This window comes from Strongylocentrotus purpuratus, unplaced genomic scaffold, assembly GCF_000002235.5.
Source record: "Strongylocentrotus purpuratus isolate Spur 01 unplaced genomic scaffold, Spur_5.0 spur5_scaffold_17, whole genome shotgun sequence".
NCBI classification, from domain to species: Eukaryota; Metazoa; Echinodermata; class Echinoidea; order Camarodonta; family Strongylocentrotidae; genus Strongylocentrotus; species Strongylocentrotus purpuratus.
The window spans coordinates 29,962,514-29,984,706 of NW_022145602.1; the positions used below are offsets into that span (position 1 = coordinate 29,962,514).

The 22,193-nt window shown below is 37.3% G+C and overlaps 1 protein-coding gene across 2 annotated transcripts in view; it reads right to left on the reverse strand.

Moving 5' to 3' along the window:
• The window catches only part of LOC105441943 (MFS-type transporter SLC18B1-like), a 60,098-nt gene that overhangs the window by 17,048 nt on the left and 20,857 nt on the right, over window positions 1-22,193 (reverse strand). For both annotated transcript variants that reach the window (XM_030988087.1, XM_030988086.1), the window contains exons 3-9: window positions 14,252-14,347; window positions 12,870-12,943; window positions 12,285-12,432; window positions 8,246-8,314; window positions 7,530-7,617; window positions 4,546-4,691; window positions 3,454-3,558 (exon numbers count right to left, since the gene is read on the reverse strand). In XM_030988087.1, coding sequence (XP_030843947.1) covers window positions 3,454-3,558; window positions 4,546-4,691; window positions 7,530-7,617; window positions 8,246-8,314; window positions 12,285-12,432; window positions 12,870-12,943; window positions 14,252-14,347 — 726 coding nt within the window. The remainder of the gene's footprint in view (window positions 1-3,453; window positions 3,559-4,545; window positions 4,692-7,529; window positions 7,618-8,245; window positions 8,315-12,284; window positions 12,433-12,869; window positions 12,944-14,251; window positions 14,348-22,193) is intronic.

A 22,193-nucleotide genomic window follows, 5' to 3' on the forward strand; every position in this document is an offset into this window, starting at 1 on the left:
AATTTGTAATAATTTTATCCAATATATTTTGACCTCTGGTTGGTTTATTTACAACTTGGCAGAAGGTATCATTTTCTAAAATTTGGTTCACATCAAGATCATTAAAATCACCTACTACAGTGAATCCTGCCTCTGGATATTGTATTAATAAAATATCAATAGCGGAAACTATATGATCAATATATATATATCGGAAGTCGGGTGCTTAGTAGCTAGGTAGTATACGACACAAAGTATGATGCTCGAGATTCTCCTAGGTAATCGCGGTGGTCGCAGGTGAATCCAGATGACTTCCAGCCCATCAGGTACGTTGATCGGGAGGGCCCGTGGTTTGAAGCGATGCTTGATGTAGGCTGCTACTCCTCCGCCTTTCTTCCCAACTCTTGGCTTGGAGAAAGACATGTATCCGGCCATTGAGAAGTAATCAATCGGTGTATCTGGATCCAGCCAGGTTTCCGTGATCGCCAAAACATCAGCGTTATAATTATTAACTGCAACAACAATTCCATCAAATTTGTTTTTCATTGATCTCGCGTTCATCAAATAAAGAATTGGTAGATCATTAAGTTTTCTTCACATTCAATGAGACAGAGGGTTTAATATGAATTAGATTGCTTGCACAGCTTCTTCTCTTCTCAAAACCTATGCTTCGAGTTTTGTGTGGTTGTAATAAAACTGAAATCTGATGACTGACATTCAGTGACGAAGTCAAATACTCTCGTTGAAAAGGTTGGAGTTTGCGCGTCCCAGCGCGCTTTCCACGATGAGTACGGGTATGGCGTTTGGAAATACCCAGTTCGACGAGGGTTTTCCATGTTGTAGAAGGTAATTGTTTACACTCATTATGTGATCGTAGTTTATAAAACTCAGAAATCGAATAATGCCGGTTACGTTTCACAAAGACTGGACCCGGATTTGGGTGTATGTCACCACACACCAAAAATGTCAATGTGAAAACATGCTGAAGAGTTCGAGTAATATAAACTCGGTGCCTTTAAATACTTGTGATGGTGGAACAACTTTCCAGTTAATATAGGATAGTAATAACTAGATTGACTCGTAACGATTATTGTACATATGTGTTTATTGCAACACACAAGCAGTGTGAACAAGATGGTAGTACAAGGCCAGTACATAATGAATAGCTGTAGGCCTATAGGCCTATATAAATTTGAAGCACAGAAAAAATCTTTTGTCCAAGTTCAATAGGTTTGTTGGCTTGAGTGCATCAAATACAAAAGATCGTCAATACAAGGCAATAGATTCCATGGATCGTGTACTTAGCTATGGTACTGCTAACATGGCTGTACATAGGCTTATAGTACTGGAGGCAGAAGTCAAATCTAAAATGGTTCTTCAAAGTACTCACGTACAAACGGATGTCCAAAAACTTCCGAAATTTGTCCAGCAGAACCCTTGTTCTATCAAAAGTCATATGATAACAACTTGGGGACTGGTCCACACAATACGTGTTAGTATATCCAAACATTTTCCAAGCACAGAGCGGAGGTCGACCTGTTAGGCGATCCATCACAACTCAACTTTAACCTTGACCTCATGACCCCAAAATAAAATCAGTTCATTGCCCCAGCAAGATACATACATGTCCTGAGTTTCATGGTAATCTGTCCATCTGTTCTAATGATAATGTGATCACGAGCTATTTTTGCATACATAATGAGCCCTGCGACCTTTGACCTATGACCTCATGACCCCAACATCTAATCAATTAATTGGCTCTGCAAGATACATACATGACCTTAGTTTGGCAGGTATCCATCAATCAGTTCTTGTGATAACGCGATCACGAGCTATTTTTGCACACATAATGAGCCCTGTGACCTTTGACGTATGACCTCATGACCCCAAAATCTAATCAATTAATTGGCTCTGCAAGATACACACATGACTTAAGTTTGGCAGGAATCGATCAATCAGTTCTTGTGATAAACGCAATAATGAGCTATTTTTGTATACATAATTAGCCCTGTGATCTTTGACATTTGACCTCGTAACCCCAAAATCTAATCAATTCATTGGCTCTGCAAGATACATACATGACCTAAGTAGGGCAGGAATCCATCAATCAGTTCTTGAGATGACGCGATCACGAGCTATTTTTGCATACATAATGAGCCCTGTGACCTTTGACCTTTGACTTCATGACCCGAAAATCTAATCAATTCATTCTTGTAGCGCAGTAGAATATATACCTAATGTTGGATAGTTTCTGCGCTTTATAAATGTACTATTATTATTATTATTATTATTGGCTATGCAAGTTACATACATGACCAAAGTTTAGTAGGAATCTATTAGTCGGTTCTTGAGATAACGTGATCACGAGAACGGGACGTACGGACGGACGGACGGACAATCCGAAAACATAATGCCTCCGGCTACATCGTAACGGAGGCATACAAATTATAAAGTGCCAAGCAATTAAAGCAAAGCAAAAAAAAAAATATGTCTTCATATTTGACAATTATAAAGTGGACCGAAAGAGAACGATGGACTCCGTCTTGGTAGCAAAATACAGGCTAGGAGTGTACAGTTATTTGACATAAATATTTTATGGTTGAATTAATACAAAATTTAAATATACAAATGTGGATCGTGTTATATATTATATAATTATTAAGGGGCAAGACATGTAAAGTACAAACCATTCCTTTTAAAGTTTTAATTTTTAAACCAAGAGTCATGCAAAATTTAACAAATTATAGAAAAATAGAAATGTTGCTATTGTTTGTGATATTGTAACAGGTGGTCAACTTTGGCAAAGTTACTACATGTCACTTTCTCAAGTTAGCTCATTGATGACTGACAGATGATGTCAAAAGGGGAATGAGATATGGAGGTTTTTTAGGGGTGGAGCTTAGCAAGTTTGAAAAACAAATATTTCAAAAAATATTAAAAAATATATGAAACAAATTCAGAAGTTTACATATCAAAATATGAGATGTATGCAGGACTGCACACCAACAGGAATACACTTGTATTTCAATGGCATGGGCCCTTTAACTTGGAGTACAATATACAGCCCTACAATACTGATACACTTTAGTAATATTAGTACTACTACTACTATACTAATAATATATAATGATAATGATATCAAATATTAATGATAATAATAATATTAATAACAATAAGAATAAAAGCAATAGCAATTATGAAACTGATATTGATATCAACGATACAGATTAAAACTTATAACAACCACGACAAATATTATTCATCAACAATGGCAACATCAATAGTAAAGAAGAGAAGAGAACTACGATTCAAAGCTGTCTTATACTTGGTCTACAGCTCACATGATTGAGGATGCTATTGATGACAATGATAATGATGATGAAATTATGTTAATGGTATTTTTTAAAATCATGTATTAATTTTAAAATAGGAATTATAGTAAATTTAAACAGAAATAAATGAAAGAACGCTTACCTTTTTGTCAGCGATGTACCCAGCTATCGGTGCAAAGATGCCATAAATCACACTATTCACGAAGAAAAGCAGTCCTGTTGAAGATGGACTAAGATTAAACGGAGGCTGTTGGGAAATAGATGGAATATCAAAACACTAAGACTAGCTAACCTATAAACTGTGATGCATAGGAGGCAAAAGTCTTACGAATAGAAAGATTGCTTTTTCTTCCACCTGACATTTTATTGTTGACGTTGTTTACTTAATGCGACAAGAGCAAATAAAACAACTATACAGATACATCGTAAATTGCATAGGTTTAAAAATACTGAAAAACAATACGAACTAGAAATTCTGTAGGAAAAGCTTTAAAGTATAATGTACTATGTCAGTGGCGGATCCAACCGGCGGCGAGGGGGGGGGGGGTCAATTCGTGAGAAAATACCTAGCGGTGAATCAGCCGATAAGCCGGCCGGCGAATAAGGGGGGGGGGGGAGTTTTAAGAGCACTAATTGTTTTTCTTCATGACCAAATTTTTTTGCGGCGAATATGGGGGGGGGGGGGGGTTAAGGAGCATTTGCGGTTGCGTACGGTTGCTTACTATGTGCGCAAGCTTTTACTGCTTCGTCGGACTTATTATTGCTAGGATTGGCGTACTGTAGCGTAGTGTTGCGTAGACTTGTGTAAAAAATGCGCACTTTTTGCGTCTAGTGTCTATGCCGAAAGTACGCCAAAAAATTAAACACGTTTAATATTTTGAGTCCATCTCGCGTACCTCTTTGCGTCCCTCAGTGCATAGTTACGTAGGCCTGCGTAGGGCAGCGTACGCTAGGCATAATCGGTACGCAACACTACGCAAGTCTACGCATGCATGGCCCAGTGTGAAAGGGTCTTTAGTTACAATGCACAAAAACAGCAAGGGCTTCATGCATGCTTGTATATGTGCTAATTAAAGCAGTAATTTTCGCAAATAACACCAGGGTATCGTTTAAGGTAATATGTGTCGTAATGGGGCTCCAACCCACGACGTTTACATTCCAAGTCTAGTGATGAAACCACTGGAGTATATGAGCCCACATTACTGCCTATAGCCTACAGATTTAAGGTACTCACGGACGTTAGATGGAGGGTTAATGTTGCTTCTGTAAAGCCAATGCAAGTACTTGCCCACCCACAGCAAATAAACACGACCCAGACAGCCGGGATTTTCATCACATCCTGCAAGGAACCTGTGCTCGTGTTCTCCTTATTGACGGACTCTAAGGAAACACGGAACAGGATAAAGAGTATAACGTTACGTTCACTGGCGTAGGCAACTTTATTTCGTGCTTTGGGGGAAATTGCTCTTAGTTGCTTTAAATTAGGGGCTCGTTTAATGATGAGAGAAAAAGCGGACACATATCGAAAGGGATAAATTAAGACACTTATTAAAAACGTGTCAAAGTAAAAGGGGTAATTATCAGACGTGAAAATGACGTACTTCTTAAACCTGGAAAGAGGCACTCACCAGGGATGGAAAACGGCACTTATTAGAATGGAAAACGGGCCTTTGTTGACGGAAATGGGGCACCCATCAGATATTGATAGGGGCATTTAATAGAGGTGAAAAGGAGCACTTATCGCACCTGAAAAGGGGCACTGACCAGATATGAAAGGGGCAATTATGAGAATAAAAAAGGGGCACTTATAATTAAGGAAAATGTGCATTTCTCAAAAGAACAGGGGCACCGATCAGATCAGGACATTTAGCGGAGGTGTAAGGGCGCTGTTATGAGAAGGGGAAAGTAACTTTTATTACAAAGAAAAATAGTCACATGTCAAAATAAGCGGGGCACTTTATAAAGAGGGGTAAACATTTGAAGGAGATGGGGCACTAATAAGAAGGAAAAAGAGTGTTTATTAGAAAGGAAAAGGGGCACGTGTCTAAATAAAAGGGGCATTTATTAGAGATGAAAAGAGGCACTCTTCAGAGATGAAAAGATCAATTATTGGAGGTGAAGGGGGCAATAATCAAAAGTGAAAATGGGCACTTCTCGTACTTGCAACGGGGCACTTACTAAAGATTAATAAAGGCATTTATAACAATGGAAAAATTGACAATTATTGCAAGGGAAAAATGAAAAATAGTCGAAGGAAAAGGGGCACGTGTAAAAAAAGGTGGCACTTATCAGAGGTGAAAAGGGGAAGGGTATTTTTATAATGGAATAGGGGAACTTTTCAAAGTAAAATGGGCACCCTTTCTATGTAAAAATGGGCACTTCTTACAAAGTTAAAGGGGCATTGTTCGTATGTAAAAGGGGCGCCTCTGTAGACAATAGACATGGTTGACTTAAATCTTGTAACAACCATCCAAGAATGTTTTACAGTTGAAATTACAGTCCCTCGTGAAAAAAGAAGTCAATATTGGCTAAATACAGGCCACCTACAGTAGTTCAAGTGTTTTACAGTTCAATTATTAGTTTGATTTTTAAAATGTTAGACTAAAGAGAATAGGCCAATATTACATAATTATACTGGGTGAACTTAACTTGGACCTTCTTAAAGGGGAATTAATTTTTCGAGAGTATTTTTTAAAGAGTAAAACAACGTTTCATGTGATATAAACAATATATAAAAAGCATTGCTGTAAGCAAAATAATATCGTCTTGCAAGTACAATAAAGAAACCCTACGTCGCCATATTTACGACGCCGTCTGCTCCCCAAGGAAGCTGCCATTTTATCGAAATTTCCCTTCATAACTCCCGGGTTGTGACGTATCGCGAGGAGAAGTGATGTAGCGCGTGGCGCGTGCATTATATGCAAAACACGTCAAACATGTTGCACTGTCAGGTGTTTGGTTGTAATAATTGTTCCACAAAAACCAAATGGAAATCGTTTCATCGGTTTCCAGACCAACACCACCGCAATTAATGCTCTGAAGGCAATTAATGCTCTGAAGGCAAACAAATTTCTGGATAAAAAGTACAAGTACGACAGGAAAAACGATGGGATCTGCAGTGATCATTTTCACAGTTTACAGCAGGAAAACGTACGTACGCAATAGCGGTCGAATCCATGCGATACGTCACAGAAAGGGGCGTGCGCAAACACAATGGCGACGTACTGAAAATTCTCAGCTCCGGGAAAGACGAAGGATTATGAAGAAGAGTTACGTGCTCCTTTTCGCCAAATGTTTAATGTTTTATATTTTTCAGATAATGTTTTTAATGGCCTACAAACTGAAATTAACACGTAGTTTCAGATTAATCCCACTTTAAATCTTCTGTTGTTAAAGGGTATAGTCATTTAAATATTTTCTATTCTATAACATACTGCATCACCTATTTACAAATTTTTATTTAATCATACACTTCAAGTGTGAAGACTGATATAATTTACCCCGATGTATCAGACTATATACCAGTACTGGTAATACTAATTAATTTATAGTCATTTTATGAATATGATAAGGGAAAGAATATAAGAAAAATTGATGTCAACACCAAGAAATCATTGTTCCGCACATTGTGTTCTGAAGAATGGTAAGATGTATAGACAATTATAAAACCAACACATATGATGTCTTCGTTTCTAGTTGTCAAATGCATCATGATGAACCCCTTATGTTTCTTAAAATTAATTAGACAAAAATAAAAAGTTAAAAAGCCATGGGTATGTCGTAAGTTATTGATTACAATTGAATTAAAAAATTTGAAAATGAAAAGAAATATAAAATGATTCGAAATAATGTGTCATCAGAATCAAGAAAGGTCGAGAAGATCTTTGAAAAAAAGTTTAACGATATCATTGTAAAACTGATATCAAGAAAACATGGAAATTATCAATTTGATAAACAAAATCCTGTTTTAGCCAACATTATATATATATATATGATAAGAATACTCTGAGTGAACCTCAAGTTATAGCTAATGTTTGTAATGAGTTAACAATATTTATAACTCACAAATTCTCTCATATTTGTCATATGATAGCATTTAATGAGCCATTATACAAGCTATCCTAAATTGAGAGCTTTATTTGGGGTTCAAAAACCTTGTCTGCGAATTTGTAAAAATTTCCATTATATAGCTTTTTTTAATAAATACCAGCAACGTACTCAAGCTTGGTAAGGTGAATATATTCAGGATAGTAAAGGCCATTGCTGTCAAACCTATGACTAGGAATGGAAGTTGATATCCACCGATCTATGTATAGGAAAATAAGAGAGAGAGGGAGAGAATGAGCGTGATGGGGACTCATTTTTAGGGGTGTTTGATATTTCCTGCTAATTAAAATTTTCATTCTACCCACCGCCAAACAATTCCTAACCTCAACCCTTTACCAAACAAGGTAACATAATATGTAATTATCAATCTTTTTGAATTTGCTCATCAAGCATTTATTTGTAACACCTGTGCATGATGGAAATAAAATAGCACGTAAACATCACCCTAACCTTACCATATACTTCTAACGCAATATTGTCGGCGGAGCAAATGTCGGAAGTTTCAATTTGATATCGAGCACTGTTTCCAAAACAAAATAAAAAAATAACATATCAAATATTCCGAATTCGTCGAGTTCATAGAGCGTAACTCAAGAGCAAGATGTGCTAATCATCGTATAAAATACAAAAAAATTAGAGGCCGGAAATCATAATTATGTGACATATTATATAGGCCTATGAGAAAGTATAATACATGCAGATATATGATGGGAAAGGCTTGGTCGAAATTCAAGATTTTGACGATATATGAACTTTTCTAGGGTCAGCTTTATGCGAAATGCCGAGTTTGAAAATGGTTTTAAAATAAAATAAAATGCATAACTTACTCCATAAAATAAACTGCCGAGAGCTGGACCAATTGCTAAACCAATGCCGACGAAAACCTCTAGAAAACCCTAAATGAAAAAAAAAATATACAGATTATAATAAGAGTATAATCCACTTTACAATTCTGATAGCATTGAGATAAATTCCATTTTGGTAGAAATTGACGGTATTTATATTAAAGGGATAGTTGAGTTCTGTTTTCAGACCGAAAATGCCTTCAAAGTGCATGGTTATTGCTCTTATTCTTATCTATGACATTTATAGTCCCCCTTTCGAACCTAAAATTGCTATGAAGGTAATTTTAGACCCTAACATGTGTGAAATTTAGCCAATACGATCAGCTCCTTTAAAAAAAAACACGGTGACCGTTAATTAATTATTTAAATTAAAAATAACAATACATGAGCCGGCTAATAAAGTGGGTAATATAAGCAACACGAAAGTGCCAACAAAAAATCCAACATTGGCATTGGCTGAAATACGACGTAAAACATTTAATATTTGTGGTGGTACACAAGTGTTAGAAATCGTTATATTTTAGCCGTCTCTGAACCGATTTTGATCAAACAAAGATGATTTTGTCATTTAAATATTATGTTCTTTAGAATTTGACACTCATTTTTTCATTATCTCACAAAAAATTATTTTGTGTAGCGCCCTCTGCAACAGGACTCAACTATCCCTTTAATTTTATCAAAAAGCAATAGTAGTAGCTATTAGCGTCTTTGAACGTAATGTCCTTCTTCTTATCATGCAGAAAGATTTTAAAAAGACCCCCTCTCCCCCCTAAAGAAAAATAATTAGATAAGTGTAAAGTAAACTGCTATTCGCATTCGTTTTCATAGTGTGTTTACCGGCTTCTATATAAAGATCAGTTATACGAGGAGGCTGCTTGTCTGGGTTTGACCGCATTCACAAAAGTCAGGTGGATCAGGTTAGAGGCCTGCGGGGGAGAGTACTGCCAAAGTACTGCGAGAACTGGGCCTTGTGGAAGACCGTTACGGAGTTTGCGCTGCCTACTGCAGACTCTTGTGGAAGTTGTTAGGGTGAAAGAACGGTCCTTGAAGATTAGTTCGATCAGCCTCACAATGCTAAAATCAGGAAGGGTTTTATAAGCAGCTTGAGATGTAGTCCTCGGTGCCATACATGGTATAGGCAGCAGTCATGTGGATGAAAACAGCACCAAATGTTTCGTTTCTTTGGAAATTCGACGTCAGTGATGAGGCGCACCACTTGGTCAATTGTTGAGCGTCCTTCTTGGAAACCAGCAGCCTTTTCACACACAGCTAAAATTCATCGTATCTAGAGATGATTAGAATCACTCAACAGTTTTAAACATGTTTATAGACAAAATTTCCCAGTGTGAACATCGTTTATACGATGTTGGGATAGATACGAAGTCGCGATCCATACGCCCCTAAAAGCAGGCTGCAGATACGAAGTTCGTATCTAGAGAGCTTGACATTTTGTGTGTGAAAGGAAATTCTTGTTTAAACGTGTTTAAACTGGATGGAGCGTGCGCTTTGATTGACATGACATGACCTTCAATGCGCAATGGCACTACTGCTCATTTTACGAGCAGTAGTTTATCACGAAACAGTTAACGATCGCACCGAAATTTCTGTTTGTGAAAGGCTCGTGATTAGTTTAAACACGTTCGAAACACGTTTATACTAGTCATGTTTATAGAATTTTAGCTGTGTGTGAAAAGGTTGCTAGTTGACCTTTTGGGAGATTGCCTTCGATGATATCGGCGATTCTGGTAAGATTTGCCATTCTCTCAAGTAGCTGTTAGACAGGGAATAGGAGCAGGATTCATCATTAACTCTTGGTGTCGTTGACTGGTTTCTTAGGCTTCAGGATTGCCTTCCTTTGACTTCCTTCCATCTGGATGAAGGACAGCTGTCGTAGTAGATATTTGAAAAAAAATTGCCTTAGCGTCTATAGGTATTTCAAGCACTCCGTGAGGTGCTTTGCCGTAAAGACCTTGATGGTAGATATTATTTCTTCCAAGGAGAAATAGTGGGGAAGGTCACTAGATGCAGGAAAAGAGGAAGTTAGATTCTTAATCTCCGCATTAACTTGGTCGGTGTGAGCTTGGCCTCAGGTGTGTAATCCTTACACTTTCAATCGTTGGACCATCACAGAAGCAATGGCGTTCGGTGGGACGAGACAAGGTTTGCCTGAACCGCTTCTGCCATTAAAGCGGATGATGGCGGACCAGGCTTCACGGCTTGATTGGGTAAGGTTGATTTCCCCTACTTTCTCGATCTTCCCATCTAGACTTCTAAAGCGTCTGTTCTGGTCTAGGAGGTCTTTAAGTTGATTTATTTTATTTTTGTATCAGCTCTCTCTATGTTGGTGTTGGCGTTAGTGTAAGCCTTGTATGGCCTCAAAATCTCAACATGGAGTTTAAAAGTTTCTCCTGCATCTGGGTATGGAATGGTTTGAAGCTTTGTGGATCGTGGCATAGAAGTCTGAGTATGCCTCATTCGCGTTTGATGAAGGGTCACAAAGAAAAGAAGCCAGGCTGATGGTGAGGTTAGTATAAAGCTCAAGCCATCTTTCCTGAAGTTTCATTTTTTCTTGTTGAAACTGGAGATTGCGGTCTTAGCCATGCCGGAGAGGATAAGTGGGCAATTACCTGATCTACGGTACCTAGGAAGGACTGTACTTGGGCATCCATTGCAGATGTTGGATGATACAAAATATAAGTCTGGACATATCCAGGTGTTGTGCCTCATGGAGTTTTTAGTAACGTTATTAATTATAAAAAAAATCATCTATGAACAGTAAATTATTATACATCTTATGAAAGAGTGTTTAATCCCAAATCAATTGGTATCATTTTTGGGTGGTATGTGTTCACGCTTGTGTGATGTGATGCTTGAATAAAACAATTGGGATTTCGATATTAATTCGGTCTTTGCTGATCCAAATAACATCCCTAACAAAATTAATTATGCCACACATATCAAATATCGAATATCACATATCAACGAACATTTGTGCGTGTGTGTGTGACTTTGCTTCTGCAAAAAGCATATGCAATGCATTTCATTTGATACATTCAATTCATTCTCTCACTCCGCTAATCCCAATATAATGCATGCTGTGGGCATCACTTTGGCGCTAGTCGATTTTTGCACTCTCGCCAACAATGCCTCCTGTTTATCGAAGCGTGAACACCAACCACACATAAATGATACCAAATGATTTGGGATAAAACACTCTTTCATGAGATGTATACTTATTTACTGTTCATAGATGATTTTTTAATTAATTAGCAATTTTCTAGGTGTAAACTGTTTTTTGACTCACACGGTAGATGGAGGTCTTTGGTCTCAGCCCGTCCATGGACAAAAGAGCCGTTCCTGTCTGTGTTTGAGTAGTCCCAGATTGTATTCCGGTAGTTGAAGTCACCGCGTAAATAAAGGAAGATGCTGCAATACGTGAAAGAGGGGCGTAGTCTCGACCCGCAGGTGGAGGTTATAGATGTTGCAGAACTGAATAGCAGTGCTTGTATAATTGACGCTTGACGCTTAAGTTTACTGAAGATCAAGCAAGTGATTATGCCTGGATGCCCTGCTTAGTGTAAGTAACAATACCATGCTTCTTATGGGGGATACTTAACGTTAACAAGGCCAAAGCCTTCAACGAGGAACTTTCTACAGATTCACAACGAGTCTCTTAAAGGAAGATGGTTTACTCCATGTTCTAATAGCAGTATGTTGATATCACATTTACAACGAGTAAGACCTTCTACGTTTAGCTGCAGGATGAAGACCGCGATTATAGCCATAGTTGATATCTTGCGCTGAAAAGGGTGCAAGTTCCCTTGGTCTGGAGGCCGGATGCAAAACTAGAGATGTACTGTAGCTGTACTGTACCGTATTTGTGTCAGACAAGAAAAAGAGTCAAAACGAAAAGGTTAGCAGCATGACTCTTTCTCGCAATAATATGAAAACCAAAAGTAATCCACGTTAATGAGAGCATATATATATATATATATACATGTATATATAAATATCAGCTTACAGACATTTGAGCAACTTTGTCTGGATAAACATTGGCACAGATCGCCAAGCCTGCTGTGTTTGTAGCAGCTGATCCAAGAGCTTCCACTATGCGAATTACAAAGCAGTAGATCAAGAAAGTGGTTTTGCCTTCAATCTTGTTCAGAAATCTGTCAAGGAAAAAAATAAACAAACGTGATTTTGACATTCAATGATCTTCTTTCAAAGGTTTGATAACACAGAGACAGGCATACATGTATAAACGTGATCTAGACCAGATATCATTCATATACAATAGTCAATTCAAATACAATTAAATCCCTATGAGGTGTTTTATGTTTATTAGTAACTCGTTTAAGATTAAAATAATGGTTTGCTCGAAAAGACAAACGCAAATTGGGCTCTATCTATTTTTGCAACATTTTCCCATCTTTTGAAAATCGGACAGACCAATACAATGATTCGAATTTTGTGTAGTTATATGTTTGAGATTGGGTGATTTTTTTAATGAAACAAAAGGTTTTTTGTCTGTTGTTGTTGTTGTTCTTTTGTTGTTGCTGATATTTCTGTTGTAGTTCTTTTGAAGTGAATTTCTCTTCATACTCACCCAAACAATATATTGCAACCAGAAGTTACGAAAGACCCGCTAAGGAACATGAATTTCCCTCCAATAGTAGGCAGCTATAATTATAGCAAAAAAAGAAAGGAACAACCATAGCCATAAGTATCCACTCAATCTGTCATTGAATCATTTACCTTTAAAATATTAACAAAATTTAAGAGCCAACTGTAGTTTCGAAACTCATGCAATCCAAGCAAATCTTGCACTAATTTATTTTTTGTTTTCTAATTTCATAATTTTCCTAACTCTTCACGGGACTACTGAATGAGGGACGGATCCAGATTTCTTTAAGAGGGGAAGGGGATATTTATCAGATTTCATGTGCCTTTTAGGTTCAAAATTTCGACATTTGTTTGGATTATTTAATGGGGGTTAGATTTTATTTTGTTAAATTAAGTTATACCACATTAGTTTTCAAAAGGTGGCAAGAGCCGGTTGCGCCTCCTCAACAAAAAAGTTCCGTTGGTTCAATATTTGAATGGATTAACATTTTGCTCTCAAATGAGAGAGAGTGATATTCTCTTTCCCTGTATTCTTTGAAATATCAACTGGAAACTGTTTACTTGCATCGTTAACTTCCATGTATTTGGCATCACCTGAGCCCATGCAGGAGGGGAAGGTAATAATAATAATAACAATAATAATAACAACATTTATAATGCGCACATATCCACCCCAAGAGATGCTCAAGGCGCCTTACAAGGTAAATACATTAAACACAAGAAAGTACATGAGAAGTTACAGAGAACGAAAATAATTTAACATAATTAATGGTAATTAAACAACGTAAATTACATCAGATTGTGAAATACGTCTTAACTAAGGAATTCAGACATTAGATAGGTTTTCAAGTTTTTTTTGAACAAATTTTGATTGGCTGACATTTTGATTGAATGGGGTAAAGAGTTCCATAACCGGGGTGCAGCAGCTATAAAAGCTCTGTCACCCCAACTCCTCTTTGTTCTTAGTATTAGATTTGTTGAATTGGAGGAACGAAGACCTGCAAGAGAACTTGAAAAGATATTAAGAAGAGAGGAAATATATTCAAGGACAAATCCATTTAGTGAACGGTAGGTGATATACGCTATTCTATTGGAAGCCAATAGAGGTTCTTGAGTATTTGAGTAAACTTTATAATCAAACAATTAAACAATTTTTAACGTCCTATCCGATGGACTGAATCTAACCTACATGGAACGGGGAAAGGCACTTTCCTACACAACGTAGGCTTAGAACTTGACTTAGAAGCTTCAGCCTCTTTTGAGCAGTTTCTAGAGTTCAGCTCTGTATGCCTATATTCAAACCGTGCTGAAACGATCTGCTACAGTTCATTCTTAGATGAAGTCGTCCGTCTAAATCATACTCACATATTTGCCCAATATCGGAGAAGCTATGAAACTGGTGAGAGCAAATATTCCGAAGACAAGCCCCGTTTCAGTTGGGCTTACGCCTTTCTTCTCTGCCTATGTTGAAAAACGATTTTGAAAAGACAATGTTGACATATATTAGAAATGCAACTACTTGTCCACAATTTGGTATTGGCCTTCGTCAAAGCCAACTAAAAATATTGGAATAAATAGATAAATCAATGATTCGAGACAAAGAAGACAAAGGTGGTATTATGTTAATGATATCATTATTTATATGTAGGCCTGCGTCGTGCTGAAAATTTAGATAAAATATCCATGACTGCAGATTCCACTGCCATGACGTGTATAAATTATTTCCTAAAACGCAACCCTATTCCCTTCGAAAACCTGAAAAAGCAAAAAAAATAAAATATACATTACCTTTACATACAATGCGTATCAAAGTAAACCCAACTTTGGTAGCTCTTCTTTAAAATAACATAACCAATGAAATCTATATCATGATGAAGAAATAAGTTGTTTTCTGTCTCATGATACCCTATTCATATTTTTGTGCTACGGGTGACTGAGCACCAGGGTCTTTGAAAAGTGTTGTCAAAGTCGCCCGGACCAAGTTTGAGCTCATGAAACGAATTTGGATCAAGCCATATGCATGTGCTTTTGGGGTCTTAAATTCTTGTAAAAGTTAAATACTGCTTCATTGCTTTATTTCTTAAAGTGATTCAAGGTATTCAAGCTTTCACAGGATCTATCACGTTTTGTTTTACCTATACATATGTACATGGGTGTCGATTTGTATTCGTGGTTGGGGGGGGATGATAGGTGCCAAAATATTTTCGGCAATGGATCAAAGCATGTATGCTGTACAATTTTGTTAACGCGGCAGTTTTTTAAAACATATTTACGGTGAAATAAAAAAATAATGTGACTTAATTGGGTTTTATTTCTCTAGTTAAAAATGTTTTGTATATTTAGGTGGTCTGTTGTCAACAGACCACGGATTGATTTCGTCAGAATTTTCTTTCTTTCTTCAATTTTATTTCTTTCACCTCCTTTTTTGTGCACCCGATTTATCAAAAATCCTCCACCCGATTTCTCTCAATTTTGGCAAAGTTATAGGTCATAGTCATGACACGTAACAGAAACATTTTCAAGTTCATCAGGTCTTCATGACGTCATCCAGGTGTCATTTTGTAAGATTTTCTGAAAATGAATTCATTATATCTTTATAACGGAAAATCATTTCTCATTCATAATTATCATGATCAAGGTCAATATCCGTCGGTTCAATTTCATTTCAATAAACACGCGCGAACGCGTACGTCTGCGCGTCAACGCACGCGCAATTTTCTAATAAATTTCGTCATTGCCGTATGCAACATCAAATCTCTTTATGACCATTAATAACAAAATGAGCGTCCGTTCAAATTACATTTCCGTATCATATAACAATCCTCTATCGAATACCTGAAGGGGGCGCTATACCACTTTTATACCACTTTTAGTCATGGTTCCTTTCGATGCGCTATGATGCGTCCGCGTCTTTGTGTGTTTTTGGTTAGTTTTTGTTTGTGTGTGTGTGTTGTGATGTTTTGTCTTTGTATTAGTGTTGTGTCTTTTTATGTTAAGGTGAAAGGTGCAAAAATGCTATCATTGGTACACTTGTCGAAATTTGGACAAATGAGGTATTGATCGTATATACACGTATATTAGGTAATGTAATAATACATGATGGATAGGAAGAACGACCTGTTGAATTTAGTTTCATTGAATGTTAAGGGTCTTAGAGACGTTACCAAAAGGAACGCTATAGTAAAGTGGAGTAGACAGAGAGGAGATACAATTTTTTTTCAGGAAACTTTTAGTACAAACGATGTTGAGGATCGATGGAAGAGGGAATGGAGTGGGGAGTGTTTTTTTTTAGTCACGGGAGCAACCACAGTCGAGGAGTTTGTATTCTGATTTTACAAAAACTGAAGTTGAAGTATTGAGAAGTGAGTGTGATTCAGACGGGAGGTACATTATTTTAGAAGTTGAGGTACAAAACATAAGATACATTATCTGTAATTTTTATTTTCCAGTTCGAGAAAAAAAGCAGGAACAAATAGATTTTTTAAATCATTTAAGTGTTCGCTTAAATAAATTCAATTTAAACAAATCCCTTATGATAATTGGTGGCGACTTTAATATGATTTGGAATTTTGAATTGGATATTTCAAGTAAAGGGAGTATTAGAGGTCACAAGTTTAATTTAGAATTCGAGGATTTCCTTGGAAGGTTTGATATGCTTGATATATGGAGGAAAAGAAACCTAGATACGATTCAATTTACTTACAGACAAAATAACCCTTTAATTCAAAGTAGGTTAGACTATTGGGTAGTTTCAAACGAAACAAATTGCCGAGTGTAATATTATACCCTCCACAGCTCCTGATCACTCTGCCATTTATCTGGGTTTGCCTTTGGGTGATAAAGTTTTTCAGAATATAGGTCCATCTTACTGGAAGTTCAATAATAGTCTGTGTTTAGATGTAGAATATGTTCAATATATGAGAGCAGAAATTAAATCTGTCGGAGATCAGGGGAAGAAAGATATTACAGACGCCAGAGTCCTGTGGGATTTCGTTAAAATGAAAGTTCATGAAAAAACAAAGAAATATTCCAAAGGTAGGGCACAATAAACGAAGGAAAACCTACGCAAAATACAGAAAGATATTCATAAGCTTAAACTTCCATTGGTTATTTCTCCAGATAATGATACCTTACAAAATTTAGAGTCAAAGAGAAAGGAACTCAAAGTGTTATATGATCAGAAAGTAGTCGGGTTAAAAGTTAGATCGCGTGCAAAATGGTTTGGAGAAAGTGAAATCAATGAAAATTATTTTTAAACAACTGTTGGCATCCAATCAGAAAAAACATTTATAGACAAATTACAATTAGATGGTAGGAATGAAGGAACATCTGATCCAAAACAAATTCTAAAAGAAATTAAACATTTTTATCATAACCTATACTCAGAAAATGAAAAGATGGATAGGACAGATGATCTCTTTTTTAATATGTCTCATTTAAATATAAGTGAAGCTAGTAAGAAGTCGTATGATGAGAAAATTACATTTTGGGAATGTACTTCAATGTTAAATAAAATCTCTTTAAACAAATCGCCTGAGAATGACGCTTTGTCAGTGGAATTTTATCGCATTTTTTGGCCTGATATAGGGAACCTTGTTTCGGACTCCTTCAATGCCTCTTTTGAGAAGGGTGAATTGTCCACCACACAGAAACAGGGTGTAATAACGGTAATAAAAAAAGAAAATAAAAACCCTTTATATATTTGCAATTACAGACCAATTACCCTCCTTAATGTGGATTATAAACTTTTGTCTAAAGTGTTGGCGGAAAAAAATAAAGAATGTATTGGAAGAGGTGATACATGTAGATCAAGTTGGATTTTTGCCTAGTAGGAATATAGGAGAAGCGGTGAGAATTATTGACGATGTCATATTTTACACACAGGTATACAAGGTACAGGGTTTTCTAGTAACAGTTGATTTTGAGAAAGCTTTTGACACTGTCTCACACTGATATATGAATTTCTTACTGAAAAATATGGTTTCGGCCCATATTTTTGTAGATGGATGGATAGAAGTGTTGTATAAAAATGTAGTTAGCTGTGTCATGAATGGGGGCTTTTCCACAGGCTATTTTGAAATAGGCAGGGGAGTAAGACAAGGAGATCCCTTAAGTCGATATTTATTCTTGTTAATCATAAAAACATTAGCAGTGGTTATTCGCAATGAACAAAAATTAAAAGGTATTTTGATAGGCAATATACTCACGAAGATAGTAATGTATGCAGACGACTGTTCAATTTTTTTGAAAGACACAGAAGATATGAAAATCTTAGAAAAAAATTTTAGATTCCTTCTCTCAGGTATCTGGATTAAAAATTAATAGGGACAAAACACAAATTATGAAGCTTGGTTCTTCTAGTCACAGTAATGAAAATTTGACCGGTATAACATTGGGTAAGATGGTTTCCCTGGTAAAAGTTCTTGGAATATACTTCTCTTTGGATATTAATGTTAAAGAAGAAAAGAATTATAAGGAAATAGTGAGCAAAATAAAAAGATTGTTATGGTGGTGGAAGCAACGGGATTTAACGTTTTTTGGGAAAATTCAGTTGGTTAAAGTTTTTGCAATCTCTAAATTACTATATGTGTCTTCTATAATGTCGGTACCACCAAGGGTTCCATGACACATGCTCCGCCGACGATTGCTCCGCCGACATTTACTCCGCAAAACGCGACAATTGCTCCGCGACAGTTGCTCCGCCGACAGTTGCTCCGCCGACATGTGCTCCGCCGACATGTGCTCCGCCGACATGTGCTCCGCCGACATTTGCTCCGCCGACAATTGCTCCGCCGACAATTGCTCCGCCGACATTTGCTCCGCCGACAATTGCTCCGCAAAACGCGACAATTGCTCCGGTGACAAATGCTCCTCGAACGACAGTTGCTCCGCCGACAGTTGCTCCGCCGACAATTGCTCCGCCGACAATTGCTCCGGTGACATTTGCTCCGCCGACAATTGCTCCGCCGACATTTGCTCCGCCTGAAGCGACACTTGCTCCGGTGACATTTGCTCCGTCGACGATTGCTCCGCCGACATTTGCTCCGCTAAAAAAGTGCCCCGTAAAATACAAAGGCTACTACGACAATAATTGTTGCTCCTCCCCAAAAGTACCCCGCAAAAGACAATGCTCCGCCGACAATTAAATTGCTCTCTGATCGAAAAGTGCGGCCTCGTGGAAGACATGAATGCTCCTCTGGCAATTAGTGCAATAAATGCTCAGCCGTTTTTTGCTATTCCCCATAATGTTTGATTTTGAAAAACATCAAGTTTTAGCTCCTTATGCAAGTTCTCCAGCGAAAGATAATTACTCCGCTCAAAATCTGTTTCATTTATTACTCATTAGCCGATCAAAAGCTCAAGGATATCTCTCTCTCTCTCTTGCTCTTTATTTTCCTTTTTACACCCTTTTCTTGTCTTCTTAGCTCTTTTCTTTCCTCTCATGCTATTAGTCTTCTTTCATTTTCATCACTTCTTCTTTTCTTCCCCTCTCGAGTTCTAGTTCTCTCGTGAAATTGTAACGTAATGTAGTACATGTAGTACATTCTTGTTTAGAATAGTATTTACAATAATATCCAGTCCGTCTTCTGTAGGTTTCTTTCCTTCAGTTAAGTGTATGTAGCTTTACTATATAATATATTAGTGTGTAAAACACCCCGTCTCTTTCGAGTACTTTGTTTTCACTGACTTTAAGGGACTCAAGGAACCACCGGAAGAAGAGCAATTGGCTTATCGTGAAGAACTGACATCAAACTGCAACAAAATGATTTGTATAAATGGGAATAAGCAAAAAGGCTGCCATCTAATTTTCCCGTCTGAATGGGTTCTCTTCTTTACGTATAAGTGCCCTTCAAAGCTTATTTTGATCCCTCCCCTGTTGCTTTCTAGAACTTCCACGATGACCTAATACATTGTATCAGGGGCGTCGCTAGACCTTTTTCAGTGGGGGGGGGGGGGGTGTAGAGGCCAACGATTACCGACAAAACTAGCCACCAATTACCGAGAAAATTAAGTGTCTCAATATCTACAAATAACCCTATAAACCCGGGGCCGAAGGCTAAATTGTTTTCCCTATGGACTATCTATAGTACTTGCGTATGCGCAAATGATCAATTTCCTCGACGACATAAATATACGACTTATTTTGTCAACCTAGTCAACATCATAGCTATATATTTTAATGCAGGCGCGTAGCTAGGATCTTATTATTTTAGGGAGGGGGGTAGTGAGCAAGCGAAGCGCGCTCGTTAGGGGGTGTCGGTGTTAGGCCTCCCGCGCGAAGCAAAATAATAATATGTAAGCGCGGAAGCTTAGACGTTTCCCTAAATTATTAGGAAAAGAAGACGATTTATTGTACCGTTCTCGACTCGTCTAAATAAAGTTTTCCCCTCCTGCGCGAAGCGCTGAAATTTTGGCGTTTCATCAAAATATAGAGAAAGGAAAACGATTCGTCGTATCGTTGTTGACTCTTAATCCTTGTTTGAAGTTAGTTTCCCTGAAAATGTTAAATCTCTGATTTCTTTAGCTGATATTATAGGAAAGTGAAACTTGGAGAAAATACAAGTATTGTAGTTGTAGTCACTCTCGAAGTCGTCACAGCGGATACAAAGTAACAGTTCGTAGGGAAAAAAACTTGTTGGCCGACCGACAATATACATCTCACCGACTTCAAACTTCTGCATTGATATAGTACACGAGGATCGAGCAAAAATACCGACACAGCTGACCCGACACAGCAACATATATTTACCCGTGTCTTTTTTTGCTTCCTTGACGAGACCCAACGACCCCCCCCCCCCTTTCTTTTACCCCCACTCCTGCTTTCCCAGGCTCTTACCTCCCCCTCCTCTCTTTCACACCCCCTCCGTTTCTTTTGTTTCCCTTTTCTCTTTTTTCCTTTTTTTTCCTTTTCTTTCTTTTCTTTCTTTTCCTCTCCTCCCTCTTTTTTTCCTTCTCTTTCTTTCTTCTCTTTTTCTTTCTTTTCTTTCGTTTCCTTACTTTCTTTTCTTTTTCTTTTCTTTTTTCTTTTCTTTCCCTTGCCCTCTCTTTTTCCCCCTCCCCCTTTTCTCTTTTTTCCCGACGGCAGCGCAACTTCAGGTCATTTCAGGTCATTTCAGGTCTTACATTATTGATGAGCTGTTTGAAATTAACTATGAGGTATGCGCGTATTGGGGAATGTGGCTTGCTGCTCTACTTTTTAAAAAAAACTTCTCACGACATGGAATGAGTGTTCAGTGTACATCATATGGGACGTACAGTGATAGATGGAAAATTATTTCAGTATATTCGAAATGACTTCTAGGTAACTCCTTTTTCCTCCCACATCCTTATCCTTTCTTCTTTCTCTTGCGTTTAGAAACATTGTATGAAGCGCATTATAAATGTAATGTATTATCAGGAGGGCTGTATAAAATACAGATCACCTTATGTTTTCGTTAGAATATTTGTCTTATTTCTAACCACTTTTTTGTTAGCACGATAACTTGAAAATGGCTCAATCAAATGCCTTGAAATTTGGCACACATAATATACAGGCATGAGGAAAGAGCACAATAAGGTTTTCAACCTTGACCTTGATTGATAACGTCATCCAGGCACCATTTTGTGAAAATCAAAATATGATCATATATTCATAACGAAAAGACATTTCTCATTCATATTTACCAGGATCAAGGTCAATATCGGTCCGGTCAATTTCACGTCAAAAAACGCGAGCGTACGCCATTATTAGCAAAAGCATTTCATAAAGAATCGCGCGCGTTTTCGTTTGTCACGGCCGAACGCAAAATAATTCATCCTAGATTCTTTTTTGACACAGTATTCCTCATGTTTTACCGAACAATTTGATACCATGTTTATCTCTTTATGACCATTAATAAGGGAATGAGCGTGCGCGCGTGCCCATGTAATACATAGCATATATGGGCAACAACATGCCTACACAAAACCCTTATGACTCTTTGGGATGGACAGGAACCCTCAATTTTTTTTTTCATATTCGGATAGAGTATGAGTCGGAGATGTGATTTTATGTCTCATTTGGCCATTAAGTATATCGTGTCATCATCATATTGACCTTGGAACTCAAAATACGAATTTGCATATTATGACGTCAGCATATTTATGGAAAATTGATTGTATCTCTTTAAAATGATTGATTCTCTTCTTAATGTTAATATCTTGTAGTTGAGGCAATTGTCTACAAGTTAACTGCATATTATTTTTCATTTTGATGACATCATAGTGAAAATTGCGATTAAAGGTAACTTGACAGATTTTCTTAATTTGCGTGTTAAGCCTGTGGAAG